Source organism: Lissotriton vulgaris, chromosome 9 (genome assembly GCF_964263255.1).
Source record: "Lissotriton vulgaris chromosome 9, aLisVul1.2, whole genome shotgun sequence".
In the NCBI taxonomy this organism is placed as follows: domain Eukaryota; kingdom Metazoa; phylum Chordata; class Amphibia; order Caudata; family Salamandridae; genus Lissotriton; species Lissotriton vulgaris.
In genome coordinates, this window is record NC_141697.1 from 99,145,327 (window position 1) to 99,161,924 (window position 16,598).

The following is a 16,598-nucleotide window of genomic DNA, read 5'->3' on the forward strand; positions in this document are numbered from 1 at the left end:
ATTGTCATTTACAATGTCAATAGCTGAAACTCGCGTAAATGGGAATGCTTGTATTTTTGGTGTAATCGAAATTATGTAAATCCATCAAGAGGTGGTGCTTTAGCGATACGGCATTTATCTCAGACTCCATCCACTGGCCTGCAAGTGGGGGCCGTGAGGTGGACTCCATGGGCTGGCATAATATAGCCCTCTAAAACCACCCCTCTAAGTAAAAGGGTGTGCTTTAAGGAAACGCCCACGGCCTTATGCCCCTACCAATTCTGTGAGTGGCATACATGCTAACTTTTTAGGAGGGGAAAGTTTGATAATATTAAAAAAATGATCGAGAGAATGTGTTTTTCTCTCTCTGACTTCTATTGAAGCAGGGGCAATTTCAGGCGTGAGACAGCCCAAAAAAAGCGATTTTTCGTTTAAAAAATCGGTAGTCTCCTACATTAATCAGGTCTATCGGCATGTATGCTTGTGGACAAGTTTCAAGGCTGGTGCTGCTCACAAATCATTGTTGGTTAGGCGACTAATGCACAATCTTCTCTTCTCCTGGGTTAACACATTTAGTTCAGAAATCACGACTGACTCAGACGACAGTACCCTACATTCAGACTCTGAACACAGTGCAATCCTGTTCCCCACCATCACGACTAGAGCGGCGGACGACATGCTGGATAATTGACTATTGTCGCTGTATCCTTATCTCTGGAACGTAGGATTATGAACATTGGTGCGCTTGCTGCTGGGAGGTCTGGGTTGGGCTTGCTGCTGGGTTCTTGCAACTACATTCCTTGGGCCCTATATGACGTCAATCCGGCGATGCTTTGTCTCTGAGATCTATGCTTGCGAACATTGATGTGCTCGCCGTTGGGTGGCTTGGGCTGTGCCTGCTGTTGGAGTTGTTGTGTCTGCGCCCCCCGGATATATTGGAAGTTACTCCTTGATAGTGTACCAAGGGCTGGATTTCTTACTTATGGCCATGTTCATGTGATTTCTGACCTTCTAATAGTCACGGATGTAGACTGTAGGCCATGGAGCTCCTGGTGGCTCGGGGTAATTCCTAAAGGATATGTATAAATTGCCACTCCCTCCACATTTCTAGTTTTACTCTCCATCGGGTAGGAGCACCGTGGAGCCATCGGACGACGAGGGTTAGCCGTACTAAGTCCATGAAAACGGCTGGCCACCTCCCTCTTCGCGTATGCACCTTTATTTGTGCTATTTGTTTGTTTCAATATTGTTGGGCCCAGAGCAGTGCCAGCGCTGTGCCGGGTTTAGTTAGAGTTATGGGGGATGGGGACTCCTGGTCAGACCCCCCTGGGCACCCACCACGAGAGGGGTCAACATCTTATCATCAGGGACATTACACGTACTGACGGGACTAAGGAGACCTATAATTTGGTAACATGGAATGTGCGAGGGCTGGGGGCTATTCAGAAACGCCACCGCATCCACGCGTTCCTCCTTAGAAACCAGACGCACATTGCGTTTCTTCAAGAGTCCCAGCTCACGGACTCTGAAACACAGAAACTACGGAAGAAATGGAGGCGTAGCGTCTATTCCACAAACTATTCTGCCTTCGCTAGGGGGGCAACCATCTGGGTGAGACATGGGACTCAGTTTATTGAGCTTGAACGCCGAGCAGACGATCAGGGAAGGTATATGCTTGTGAAAGGTACTCTAGATGGTTCCTTGGTGGTCCTGGGGAGCATTTATGCACCAAACCTCGAACAAGACAGATTCCTCTGGAGACTAGTTGTGGCTTTGGCTGACTGGGACGGTATTCCTTGGGTGCTTGGAGGGGACTGGAATGCGATACTAGACTTGGGACTGGATAGATCTCACCCTCCACTACAGGCCTCTGTGGCTTGTAAACTGACTGCGCAATTCACCTCCTGGGTTGACGGGTGGACACTTTCTGACGCCTGGCGGGGCCTTCACCACACATATAAGGAATACTCCTTTTTCTCCCCAATACACAACCTTCACACTAGAATAGACCGATTTCTATGTTCCAGGTCTTTCCTCACTACAATAACGGATGCAGAGTATCTGGCTAAGACCTTTTCTGATCATAGGCCCTTGAAACTAACACTACTTTGGGGCAGGGTACCAACGGTGCCCACCTGGTGATTGAATACCCGTCTGCTCGAGGATACCCCTTTTCGTATGTCACTAGCTACCACTATATCTGACTACTTGAGGGAGAACTGGAATACTGCCTCTTCGAACCTGATTGAATGGGACGCCCTGAAGGTAGTGGTTAGAGGTGCAACGATAGGACAGCTGGTGGGGGCCAGACAAGAGGTACATCGTAAACTCTGTGATGTAGAAGACAGACCCTGGAGAGGGCGGCAGCCCTCGATCCTGGGAGGAGAGGGGAGCTACAAACCGCCCATATAGACCATGCCGTAACGCTGGAAATGCTTCGGATGTTAGATTACAGGGATTACCTACAACGTAAACACACTGAAGCCGACTGATCAGGCACCCTGCTTGCACTGTTGGGGAGGGACTGTCCTTCCCGGCCCACTATAACTAGCATCTGCACCCGGATGGGCACCATAGTCAACACACAAGCTGAAATAAACGTGGCGTATCACGAACATCTCCAGGCACTTTATCTGCCCTCCACACCAATAGATAATGTGGAGATGGACGCGTTCTTGAAGGATCTCCCTATTCCGGTGTTAACGGAAGACACAAGGAAAGACATTGTTGGCCCCATTACCCAACACGAGATACGGGCAGCGATTAAGAGCCTGAATCGCAGTAAAACACCAGGCATGGATGGACTTCCGGTGGAGTTATATCTAACTTACTCGGAACTCCTAGTGTCGGTCTTAGAGCTGGTCTACAGGGTGGCCTTTGACGCCGGTCGCCTGCCTGATTCCACTATGCAGGCATTGGTCGCGTCTATTCTAAAGCCAGACATGGGTAGTTATAGACCTCTCTCTTTGCTCTCCACAGAGTACAAGATTTTAAGTAAGGCCCTCGCCACTCGTATACAATTGTACCTCCCCACTCTGATCCACCGGGACCAATGTGGATTCCTTCCAAATCGTAGTACTTCCCTGAACACCTGCAGATTTCACTCTATGATGGCGGCTACTCCGCATGATCTCCCTCGCCTGGGATTTATAGCGCTTGATCTAAAACAAGCATTCGATTCCCTCTCCTGGGAATTTATGTTTGAGTCTCTGAAATGGTTCGGTTTTCCAGACCACTTTTTGAAATGGGTCCGTTTATTGTATACATCACCTATGGCCAGGGCACGCACTGGCCGTTACATCTCGGAATGTTACAAGGTGCACAGAGTTACGAGACAGGGCTGCCCCTTATCCCCTCTGTTGTTTGTGCTTGCCCTTGAACCACTGGCTTTAGCTTTTCGGAGTACAGCGGACCGTCTGGGTATTCACATCGGCGGGACTCAGCGCCTTATATCCATATAGGCGGACGTCATCCTATTATACCTTCGCGACTTGACAGCAGATAACACCCCACTGTCTGATATATTTGACACATTTGAGAAACAGTCAGGCTTAGTAATAAACCCCATGAAATCGACCTGCTTCTTCTTCTGAGAACCGCTGCAATTCACTCACATACGATTTGGCACATACTCTATCCCTGTCGCCCCCACCACCTGGGTATACAAGTGTATAGGACACCTGAGGATCAGATAGATGGTAATATTTTGAGTGCAATAACGAGGCTCCGAAGTAGTGTGGGGTTCTGGACTTCTCTGCCCCTGTCGGTGATGGACAGAATTGCCATCTCAAAAATGGTTATGCTCCCACGCCTTCTATATTATTTTGTGAATCTACCGGTGACTCTGTTAGTCTATCTTTAATACGCTGAATACCATCTTGATCACTTTGATCTGGGGCAATGGCCGGAGACGGGTTAGTCTTCAGAAACTCCAGCTGGGGACGACAGAAGGTGGCATGGGAGCCCCGGATTTTCGGGGATACTATTATGCTAGTCAGCTACAGTGGCTCACTTATTGGACGGCGGGTAGGAGTCTACACAAAATCAGCTTTACGGCAGAGAGATTGGATCGCGGGGAGCTTCACTGTTTGCTATTGCCCAAGGTCCGGATTCCACCCAACATGTCCTCCCCTGGTCAAAATAGCATTACATTGCTGGAGGAAAGCTCTCGACTATACGTCTGCGGTGCCACTTTATACAGTGAATATTCCTTTATTGGGCATCCCCACACCACAAGGTAGACTCAAACACACTAGACTACAGGGATGGACGAATAGTGGGGTTGAGGAGGTGGGTTCTTTTTTCGGGTAGGATACTTTGTTGGATCACGAATCCTTTGTATGGATCACTGGGGCCCCACAACGCCTGTACTTGCTACATGCCACGGTGTCACACTACATTAGAACCACATGGGCGCCGCAAAGAACCATACCCACACAGCATGAATTGGTACACCTCTTATATTACATGGGACGGGGAGGCCACCTAGTCCGCTGGCTTCATACTGGGATCAGGACACACGCAGCAATTCCACTCCTGACCCTTAGAACACGCTGGGCAGAGGACTTTGATACGGAAATTACGGACAAGGCTTAGAACATCCCAAAAGAGACTCACGCAATGCCAGACTTAAATTTATTCAAACTATGGTGCTCCATCGATCCTATCTTACCCCCAAGACAATACATTGTATGTTTCCGGATTCCCCTCACAGTTGCCCTCGTTGTGGAGGTGACAAAGCGGACTTCATCCATATGATGTGGTCTTGTCCCCGATTGCGGAATTATTGGAGGACGATTCGCCACGCCCCTAATACGGTGACCCACCTACCGCTCCCAGATGACGTTTTACCCTGCCTTGTGGGTCTACGTAGACGATCAAAGACGCAAAAAGCTAAGCTGAAATTCCTAGGCCTTGCACTTATTTTGTCCAGTAGGGCCATAACAATGCGGTGGAAGTCACCCAGATCCCCAGTGGTTACTGTATGGCAGACGGACTTAGTACAAAGGGTTCAGGCAGAAGGAGCTGCTCTTAGGAAGGAAGAAGAGAAGTAGCTACGAAAGCACCCTATAGCTTTGAAATGGGAAACCATACTGCTAGAACTAGAAGCCCTTGATTTAGTCCCATCACACATAGCAGGGTCTCAATAAAGTACTTATCTTCCCAGACACTTCCTGTGATATATGCCCTCCATTGGATACAGGCGATTATATTTGTTCCCTATACCCTATGGTTTGAGACATAGAGGACGTTCCTCGTGGGTGGTGGCACTATTTGGAGCAATTAGACCAGGAGTGGGTGGGGGTGGGTGGGGATTGGTTTAGATAGAAAGTTTTTATAAAGTTCATGTTTACCTATACACTTACAAGCTATTGTATTGACGTTGGGGATGTATTGAATATACTTTACAAATGATATGTTGGGTATTGACGGCAACGCTGGGGTTACCTCCGACAAGATATACTGTCTTATACCTGTGCTATGATTGTGTCTATTATTCGTTTTGCATACAAGGGAGGGGTATAATTGGAAAAGACTGTACAGTTTATCATGTCCCTGGCAATGCCATTATCATTCCTTGCAGTCGATAATAGAGTGTTTAAAATAAATTAACACATTTCATTCAGAACACTCGGGAGGTAACAAAAACCAACAACAAGCATTTGCAAGCTATGTGTGATGCTGCCGTCTTCGAAGCCGGTGCGCTTCTACTATAGCATTTATGGTCCCACTGGGGATTTGAAATCGGAAGGGATTCAGGGCAGCAGGCTGCTGTGAGTGCTGCATTACTTCAAGGTCTGCTCCAATCCAAGGTAATCACCAAAGTACTTCTACATGCGCCCATAGATGTGGAGCAAAACGCTACAAGGTCAGGGCTCGCCCACGTCTACTGAATTTGCAAAATTCCTCGTGAGGGTCCGGTGCGGTGTCGGCGGTCCTTAGTCACAGGGCCAGCATTGCTGTACATTGTTCCTCTCCTGCAGACTAGCTGAGGGGGGTGTGGACATGGCAGTGAGGCTTCTCGGGCTGGGGTTGAGGCACACAGTCGTCTGGCTTGCGCTGCTTCAAGAGAGTGCACACCCAGCGCGTCTCAGTTGTCGGAGCCACAGGGAGGCCAGATCGGGGCACACACCAGTGCTTGTAGTCAGACGCACTGGTCCTCCAGCGCTCGTAAACCAAGAAACAGGATCGGGACACATAAACACTGATTGATCGTAGCCCACAGCGCTGCTGGTAAGCAGGATTGCGGGTCCTGAAGAAAACGTAACCCAAGAGGCGGGACTGGGGCACAAGACGGCATGAGCATTATCAGCTGTCTGGGGAAGTGCACATGTCCTGTCCCCCTTCTGAACTCAAGTTGGCAACAATAGATCTCGCTAGCGACAGCTCTTCGCGCTTCGTCGCTAGACAAGACCTAAAAATGAATATGTAAATGCTACAGAAATTAAGCAAAAAGGTTGTTTGAATTAAAATTTGAGGCAAAAACATAGAAGTTCCATTGAAAATAATAAGAAATTTCAAATGCAGTGTTTTGGATACGGATATAGGCACCCTTTGCAGCTGATTGCAACAAGGGAACTGTTGGTGATTCGACCATGTCAAATGTTTTACTTTAGAAACATTTAAGTGTAAAGCTTTTCGTTGGTGTGACCTCACATTGCAACATTCCTTACTAAAAAGAGATTCTTGATATATGTCAATGAAACTAGCAGATTGCACACACCAACCGCTTTAGTGAATCAACACTCACTACATGATTCTCCCAATTAGGATATTGCCTGCTAATGTAAGTAAAGGGCGGGATCAAGAAGGGGGACAAGAATGGAAAGGATTCTGGTAAGAAATTGGGGGTGGAGCACAAGAAGAGGGGAAAACACCTTTGAATATTAAGCAATAGCAACCAGTCTAAAAAGGAAATAGCCCCTTCCAGAATCATGAGGCTCAGAATGCTACAATTGTGGGAAGTCAGGCGGCAGAGAATTGAAAGTGTAGAATAATAAGAAACTCTAAAAAATGTATATTGTACATCGAGTGGCTAGTGTAATTCCAGCTTTCAATGGCTGGACTGCTTCAGCTCAAAACTTGTACTCCTTTCCATCAAGCCAGACCTTCATCCTCGCTAGGTTTCACTCCTTAATGTTTATGTTTAAAAGGTCCATGATACGCTTCTGAATATGACTGCTTTTCTGTTGTGTTAGTTGTCCAAAATCTGAGAACAGCAGCACCCTTCTGCAGAGATCTCTTCAGTGAAGCCACCACATGCAGGATGGCTCCCAGAGCACACACAGTACAGTGTTAATGTCTGAGGATACAGCTCTTTTCAAGGCTGTATATGAAGTCATATATATTTTTTATGACATCTCCTACTCGAGCAGGGGTTAGGTAGTACGGAAGAAGAGTTGTGGAACATCAGTAACTGGCATATTAGCAGCTATCAGTGGAAATCCCAGAATACAGGTATTAGGAGACAAAACGCCCAAAATATAGGGGGGGGGGGGGGGGGTGAGTGCTGTACTAAAATACTTTTTTCCCTGAAAATTGCATCTACTAAAGGTTTGCTGTGGTAGGATCACCATCTACCCAGCTCTGAAGCAAAACCAAAGCTGTACAAAAAACTATTTTTTACTACAATGTTAGTGTTTTTCGAAGCAGCAGTCCATCTTTCCCAATTTGTGTGGGTTCAGCCCACTTGGAGGTAGTGGTGGAAACAGGGAACGAAACCCAAGGCTGAACCCAGAAACCTATACATTTCTGAAAAGTACACCTAATTCTGAAATCACCAAGAAGTCATTTATGTGTATATCTCAATGTTTTACCAAAGAAATATTTATAAAAAAATAATAATGGAAATGGGTATGAAAAACAGACATTTGCAACAACATTTTTATTGGTAACGTCTTGTACCTGAGGGACGATTTTTACAAAACCCATACAGTGTTACGTCTGTCAGTCCCTTATGACCACAGAAATATATAGGGATTGTAAGCTCTCCGAAACGCTCAATAACCGGAGCTAAAAACTGAGCTGCACCTTACAATAATTTTTCGTTGTTTATGGACTATACATGAATTTGTATGGTAAAATATAAATGAAGGAAAATGGTTTTAAAGGAAACCTCTGAAATGTACGTAAGAAACTGAGTTTAGGAACAGTGGTTATTAACAGTAAACTTCTAAATGTGTGGGGTACCCCTAATCCTAACCCGGAAGCTGTATCGTCGTTGGACGCAGGGAGGCTGTATTTTTATCTTCAAGCCTGTGATTTTATTTCTGGCCAAAAGATACTTGCAAACACGTTCAGTGCGTGAAAACTTCACTCCTGGCTATATAAAGCGTGGATCTTTTCCAGTCATGACCCATCATTTGGCGTGTACTCGGCCCTTTTATTAATAAAACTGTTCGCTATAAAGGAACAATTATTAGACGGTGGCTTCCAACGTATACAACATATATCCTTTTTGTATTAACCTTAAGAAGATATATGTCAATGAAACTAGCAGATTGCACACACTTGAAGTGAACAATTGACCATTCACCGAAACGCTTCGTCGACTTTTGTTTTCTAAAAATGTATTGTGTGTTGTTTTTAATATGTATATACATTTTTTTAAAATGTGGATTGTACAACTGAATATAATACATTTTAATGGAATTATTTAGTTTGTTTTGACTCATTTGCTGTGTTCCACTGACGTACTGTGACATTTTTATTGCTAATTTGTTTGTTTATTGTTTTTTGGTGCTAATCTGCAACTCCCATAACGTAGTTCTGGCCTAGCTTTTGCAAGAACTGTGCCTTTTAGTAGGGACTTCTTTGTCTTTTAAACTGGTTACCCATAATACCATGTGATTCAGAGGGCATTTTGCAAAATGTTATTCTTTCACATTGGTACTAATAGATGTGCTACTATTTTAGGTTCTCGTATGTCTCCTGGTTAACATGGTACCCCACTTGTGTGGCTGAGCTTAGCGCCTGGGACACAAAGCACCCCAAAACTTGACCCAAAGACATATTTCACACAGCAGAATCCACACTTTATTTTTTACAATGTGGGTAGTTGCAGATTTGGGGCCCTAGCTCAGCCACCACCTTCCCTACCCAGACCTTTCTGAAACCTAGACACCCGGTGGTGTCACGTGTATGATTGTCGTGAGGTTTGCTCACTCAGGAGCCCTTATCTAACTTTGGCTAAAAACAAACATTTTCCTTATATTTCTGGGAGGGAAAGTGCTAGATTCTGCAGGGGGCCCCAAAGTTCCTAGCACCGAGCATTTCCCATGTCTCCCGATAAAAATGGTTCTCCACTGGTGTGGGTGGGCCTGGCACCGGCGACAAGAAAGGTCCCAAAAACAGCACAGACAGATCAATTGTCTCCACTCTAAACCAACCCTTTTTTGCAGTGTTGGTGAAATTGAGATCCTAACTCAGACAGCATCCAGGGAAATCTACCAAACCGGCTCATTTTTTATAACTAGACACCTGGGGGAGTCCAGGATGGGGTCACAAATGGGGATTTCATGAGGTTTTCTAACCCAGAAGTCCTTGCAAGCCTCAACATTTGGATAAAACACCCATTTTACTCACATGTGTGAGGAAAAGCTCCAGAACCAGAGGATATATACAAATTTCCTAACACCCAGCATTCCCATAATCTCATGATGAAAATAGGGTACCCCACTTGTGCATGTGGGCTAAAATACAAAGTGGAGATATCAACATTTTGTGTCCAAAAATGACTTAATAAAGGAGTGAGGAAATGGCATGTTGTATATGATGTGGGTGCCTGACCTCACCGGGTAATACACTTACCAACCGCTTTAGAACTAGTAGGCTGTGTACCGTTTGTTCAACCCTGGGTAGCTGTGGCTCTAAGAAGTCAGGGAATTACAAAGGAACCTGTGTAAGACATTTAAACTGCACCAAGACAATTGTAGTAGAAAGAAACCAGACACTCCAAAAATCTGACATCAATTTTTAAAAATAGATCACATTTTTATGTAATTTTTGACACCAAAATGAAAATGATCCATGCGAGGGTTCCAGAGATATAGAATTTACAATGTATAGTAAATTACAGCTTTACTCTTAACTGCAAACAAGCGTTGGAAAATGCAACAATTTTGACTCTTTCAAGAAAAACTTGGGTAAGTATCAATGCGGTTACTTAGATTTATTTTAGGCAACCAACTCTTTCAGGGATCCTGACAGAGAGACCAGCAAGCCACAGTAGTTGACGTCTCTTGAAGATTTCACAAGCTGCTTTATGGGGTGTTGCATATGACTAGTGGTAACGTGTCTCAGCAGACGGCATTGATGGTGCTGGACGCCTCAATGGCCTTCGATAGTATTGAATGGCCTTCGATAGTATTGAATGGCCATATCTATTTATGGTCCTTCAACGGTTGGGCTTTGTCCCCTCCTTCTGCAGCTGGGTCAGACTCATATAAGAGAGGCATATGGTGCTGGTGCGGGTGAATGGTGGCCTGTCTAGGTCCTTTCGGGTTCGGAGGGGCACTCGGCAAGGGTGCCCCATTTCCCCGCTCCTGTTTGCCTTGGTGCTGAAGCCCCTGGCTCGTTGGGCCAGGAGGGATGCTGAGATTTGGTGACTGCGGGCGCAGGAGGATTGAGAAGAACGTATTTCCTTGTATGCCAACAATATTGTACTATACCTGGCTTAACTGTACTACTCCATAGCAAGGGTCCTCCATATCTTTGAGTTGTTAGGTAGCTATTCGGGTACAATATCAACTGGTCAATGTCGGTGATCTTTCCTCTTTAAGTTCCCCCCTCCCCCCTCCCCAGGGTTCCGCAGCAGCCCCGGTGGTGGTGGATGGTTTTCAATTTTTGGGGATATACCTTACCGGGGATCATAAAGAATTCCTGGGGAGGAACCTGGGGCCTCAAATGAGGCGTCTGACTGTAGATGTCAGCCTCTGGCGCTCGCTTCCCCTCTCACTTATGGGACGGGTGGCTCTTTTCAAGATGCTGATGTTACCGCAGCTTCTTTATATACTGCAGAACACTCCTTTTCAGATACTGCCCACTATTTTCAAGAGGGGGGACATGGGGACTTGGACGGAGTCATGGTGGCTGAGAGAGCGGCATATGTACACTGGAGATGCCCCAAAAAATGGGAAAGAATATGGGGCAAGTGGAACACTTTCAGAGGGAACCCTTGGGAACCGCCCCGGGTGGGATCGCCGGAGATCTCGAGTTGAATATTAAAAGTATAGCACTGTATTAACCCAATTTCGTACTAAAAATTTTATGATGTCACACCTATAACAGAGCAATACAATATTTACTGAAGCATGTCTTAATGTAGATGATTTTATGAAGCGTCACACTGTCATTGTTATATGTAATCTAATAAAAAGATTTTTTTTTTTAATCTGACAATTTAGGATTTTTTTTTCTGTTGAAGCATGTTAAAGAACATGTTCCACCTTTTAATATACAGTACCCTCCCTTCAGGTTCAACAGGCCTAACATATATATTTCAAAGGAAAGACTACACTTTGCCATTACATTAAATGGCAAAGTCGATATAGCAGTTTTAAACTGCTCTTCCAGTCTGCACTGGCTGACTGGGAGCCATGTTTGACCATAGGGTGGCACAGCGAGTACTACAGCCCCTGAAGGGACACTCTAACGTAAATGCCCTGGATACTCCTGGTACCATATATTAGGTGCTTACAAATAAGTGAGGCTATGCCAATTGGGTATAAGCCAGCCAACCATGTGCCATTATGTGGGTCAGAGCACATGCACTGAGTCCTGATGAGTGGTTCAGTACATTTCAGAGCCATTACGCCAGTGCCTAAGAGTCAAAATGGGGCAAAAGGGGGGAGGTGGGGTGGGGGGGAGTGAAACCTGCAAAACGTCAGTCTCCTCTTAGGAGGTAGCTGCTGCTGTGGCCTCCCTCGAAAACCTACCAGAGCCAAACATTTCTGAAAACTACACACCCAGGGAATCCAGGGTGGTGCAACTCGGAAGGATCCCATGATGTTTTTTACCCACAGTGCGCTTCAAATCTGCAGGGATCCACGCAATTCCTATCACCCACCGTTCCCCCTCTGGTCCTGATAAAACTGCTACCTCACTGTTGTGTCTGGTGGGATTTGTTTTTACGTTCCCACATCAGTGCTATGAAAATAGACACATCAATGGGAACGCCAAAACAGTTCCTGCATGGCATGGACTGTGAAATCCATGCCGTGCAGGAACTGGGTTGCATGCATACAGGGAGGGGGGGAACATGTACTACCCCCCTGCTTGCATCCACATGGTGTGAGGTCCCTTTTGTTTCCTCACTTCCACGGTTTTCATGCCGGTGGAACCACGAAAACCATGGCGGCGAGGTAACTCGTAATATGCTTGGAGGGACTGCGGCTGTCCTGCTAAGCATATTGCGGCCTCCTGACAGCCGTTCCCTGGCAGCAGCAGAGGCGGTCTAACCACCCAAATTGCAATAGGGCGGTCCCTGGTCTTTGGACTGCCAGATAATAAAGCCCTTAGTAGAGGCTACAGCTTCTATAGCAGTAGGCTTTCAGTAGTTGCTTACTGAAGGTAGGACATCAGTCTTCCTGTTGTGTTTTCCCAATAGACAACATACGCATTGTATGTTGCCATCTGAATCAGGTGATTAACCAACTTCTTATACCAGGTGTGAGTTTTACGACTCAAATTATATGGTTGAAGAACCTGATTATTTTTATCTACTCCACCGATGTACTTGTTATCAAGTATAAAGGTGGGCTTGTGGACTTCTGCCAGCCTTCTCCAACCATCAACAAACCGTGACAAGAAAAGTGCTGTCATAGTGAAGAGTTGTGCGCACATAGACTTTTTCTTGTCTGAGAATGTGACAGCAGTCAGTTTGTTACAACACAGTCTTATGGATTTTTGGAGCTTCTTGCATACAACTTATGGATTAAATCCTTTGCGGTGCTTTCTAATGGTACCACCAGCTACAATTCAAGCTTTGTCCAGTTCACTTAACAGCTGATCTCCTGTGTAGAAGTTATCTACATAAAGGTTAAGAACTTCATGAAGGAGATATTGGGCCAGCTCTCATACCATCTTCTCACTAACTCCTAATGTGGAAGGACAACCTGCAGTATTTATTGCAGAGTCCTTACCTATATATACTGTAAGGCTGTACACATAATCAAAAGTGCTTGCGCACAACATGTACATCTTGATGATGTAACAAGCTCTCTTGCATGGTATTCATTGCCTCAACAGCTCTCGCCCTATCTGCCAGATCAAGGACTCGCCAACTGCTATATTCTTTCTAGGAGTATAAATCTAGAAACTTGGCACACAAATGCTCCATGACAGGCTTAATTCTGAAGATCCTGTCATGGTTCGGCTGGTCCTTGGGCAATGTGGAAGAATTTTCATTAAAATGCAGCACAATCTGCGAAACCAAGCACCTGTCTATGCTTGTGACCGGTGCAAAACTTGATGTCTACTGGGAGTAGACCAGTAAGACTGTGCGGTTGGTCTGTGAACTATTCCTTTGTTCAGAGTTAGTCTCAGAAGCTTTTTCAACTCTCCACGTGAAGGGGGGAGTTTACAGGTGTACCCTAGAGTGAAGTGCCAGTATCCGTCTATGCTCCCCCAAAAACGATTTAGCATGCACATTTGTTTGCTGCACGCTTTCCTGAAAGAAGTGTCCATCCAGAAAAAGATAGTAGTCAATAGGCAAACGATTGCTGTGTGAACCTTACATCCAACATCTCCAATGAATATGGGAATTACTGGCTGAACTAAATTAGAAGTATGCCAAGTGCCCCCTCTGTTTGTGCTCAACACCATCTTTGCGGCATTCTAGATTGGTCTGCTCAGTTAGTGCTTGTGAAGGGACATCACGACCACCAGGGCCATGTGACTTTTAATCACTAGAAGCGTAGTCTGCATTGGAAGGATCAACTGAAAAATCACTCCCAGATTCTGCTCCATGACACTCTGTCTGATGTTGCCCCAGTATCAGACCTTCCTTGGAGATCGCTTCCAATATTAAACTTAAAGCCTCACAAGCATCATCTAACAAGGCACCATCTATGTTTTTTAACTAAATCTTTCTAGCCTAGGTAGAGTACAGAGGTACTCATACAAATGAATGCAGTGTATCTTTGGGGGGGGGGGGTGCACGCTATGAACTGAAAGAATGTAATGTATTGCTGTGAGAGTAAAGTGTCATCACAGCATCAGTCTCAAAATTCACATATACTTCACTCAAAAAACTTCGCCATAGATCCAACTCTGTAAAAAATGGTTTAAAAAAAGCTTAGAGAAAAAAAGAAAAACAATTAGTATATGTTGCAACACATTCAATATAGACTAAGCACATTATGCCAAATTTGTCCTCGATGCCAGTAGAAACATCTTAGTAAAAAGTGCCATTTGTGCCATGCAGTTTGCTGACGTCACCAATGGGTGGGGTGGAGAGTTCGGGTGATGTGGGAAGGATTCTACGTCAGCCCCTACAGACACCTTCATGTGGGAAGCCTTGGTGGGAGCACTGGAGATAACTTTTTTATGGTAAGTAACACTTTTTCATGAACTGCAAACTGGTTGCAGCAAGAATCATGTTTCAGAAGGATTGGGGTTCCCTCAGCCAGGGCACACAATTATAGAAAGATTCTTCTGTCTCATGTCTCACAATACATTTCACCTGAGTATCTTGGGTGCCATTCAAAAACTGAAGAATTCATTGACATGATTTGGGAATCTTAAATAATCCAGGAGTATTGGCACAAAAGCGTCCAATTGTTTTCAAAAGTGAGAAAGGCCCATTGATCATTCTCTTAAACTGTTGCTTCTAGGGGTGATGGAAATACTTATGGATAATGGGGGATGAGCGCTCTGTTGGGTTTGGATGCTCTTGTGTCTAAGAGAAGCATTGTTAATTATTGGCGATCAGAAGTGCCCCACTATTATATTCCATATAGGTACCCTATATAGGGGCAGGTAACATTGCAATCTCGCATCTATATCCTTCCCTACATTACATACATAACGGGTCAGGGAATGACCTACCTAGATACGACACTGCATTCAGAACGTGGGTTTTTCCCTAGTCCGAAAACTCATACATTATGCATGAGGCCTCTTGGAAGCACAGCAGGACGAACATCTCCTGTACAATATCTCTGTATAAAGTTCAGGCCCAACGTCATCCTTTAGGCCGACAGAGTAACACAGCACAGTAGGGTGTATATATACATCACATCTTGCTTTAGAAAGACAGAGGAAACCATGACTTCCTAGCTGACACACTGACCAGAGGTGCTGAGCTTCCAGCATGCTGACACTCCAGCTCGCAGTGGTCTAACATCCCTCGCGGGGTGTCCAACTCGAGACCAGGACGGGGTCCCATATTCTCTCATTCTCACGTAATGGGGTTGACAAGATTCTAGAGGGATTCTTGGCATAACACCTACACAGATACTAGGTACATTTGGGTACATCTAGTTAGGGAGGCATTGTAGGAGTACGCATTTTTATCATGTATTCTATGTACTTGTATATCTTCATGATTATTGCAAAATGGAAGAACTGTACCATCCCTTTACTTTCGTTGTACAGCTAATCCTATATCTCTGCTACTATCTAATGGTTGTTACAGCGCATCTATTATACACTAGAATAACAACTGTTCAATAAATTCTTTTTGAAACGCCCAGACTGTTAATTCTGTGCGTCTCTGAGAGAAACTAAGTGAGCACGAGTGACTGAGCGAAAGGTAGTATATAGTTTCCACGATTCTGAGGGATCAAGTTTGTCATGTTCTGAGGTTGCCAGAAACAATTCTCTCCCCGATAAGAGGAGATTCTAGTGGCACTGTGAGCTAGTTAATACGGACAGTCTAACATATCCGGTGGGGGTGCACGGAACCAGTCTGCCACCAGTCCCACAGTTTGTTATCCGAACGAGCAGATCCTGTATAGGGAATAAAGAGTTTATATAAAAATCGCTTTCTTTAACTTGTTTTTTCCTCTATTCTTAGGTCAATTTTACAAGCGCGCACCAAGCAGTTTGGTTCAGCAGCGAAGTGTTATACTTTTTAAAGCATTTTGTGCCATGAAATATGCAATCTACGCTCTGTGCCTGAATGCGCATAAGCATTCTATGTGCAAGGACTGTGCTGACGATGTCTTGAGTGAATCCTCAGGCGAACCAGAACTGTATGCAGATCCTGGAAATAATCAGCGTCATTGTCAAGGTAAGTGACCTGAAGCATATCAACCTCCTAGCTATAGTGGTTTATGGTTTGGAAGGTGGGTATTGAACTATTGGGAACATTTGTTTTTTCCTGGGCATGAAACCTGTCCTTCCAGTCACACGTCCACTAACCCAGGTATAAAGACAGCTTGTTGCACCCCTTCATGTTTTATAGTATTGTACCCATGCTCAAGCCCACAACAGTCCGGATTGCCCAGTGATCGTTCCAGACAAATTGAATATTTTGCACAAACTACTTAGGTAATTTTGTGGCAAAGTGAAGGAATTGGCACTGAACATTTTGATACCCAGTGTTACGGATGCAAAGACACCACAGTGCATTAGTCGGTCTGACCTGCATTTCTTGTTGAGTTGGGCACCACAAA

The 16,598-nt window shown here is 45.1% G+C and overlaps 1 protein-coding gene across 3 annotated transcripts in view; it reads left to right on the forward strand.

The window, feature by feature from the left end:
- ZFYVE26 (zinc finger FYVE-type containing 26) overlaps nt 1-16,598 on the forward strand; it is a 710,441-nt gene that overhangs the window by 185,202 nt on the left and 508,641 nt on the right. For all 3 annotated transcript variants that reach the window (XM_086937127.1, XM_086937129.1, XM_086937128.1), the window contains exon 9: nt 15,998-16,213. In XM_086937127.1, the coding sequence (XP_086793253.1) occupies nt 15,998-16,213 (216 nt within the window). The remainder of the gene's footprint in view (nt 1-15,997; nt 16,214-16,598) is intronic.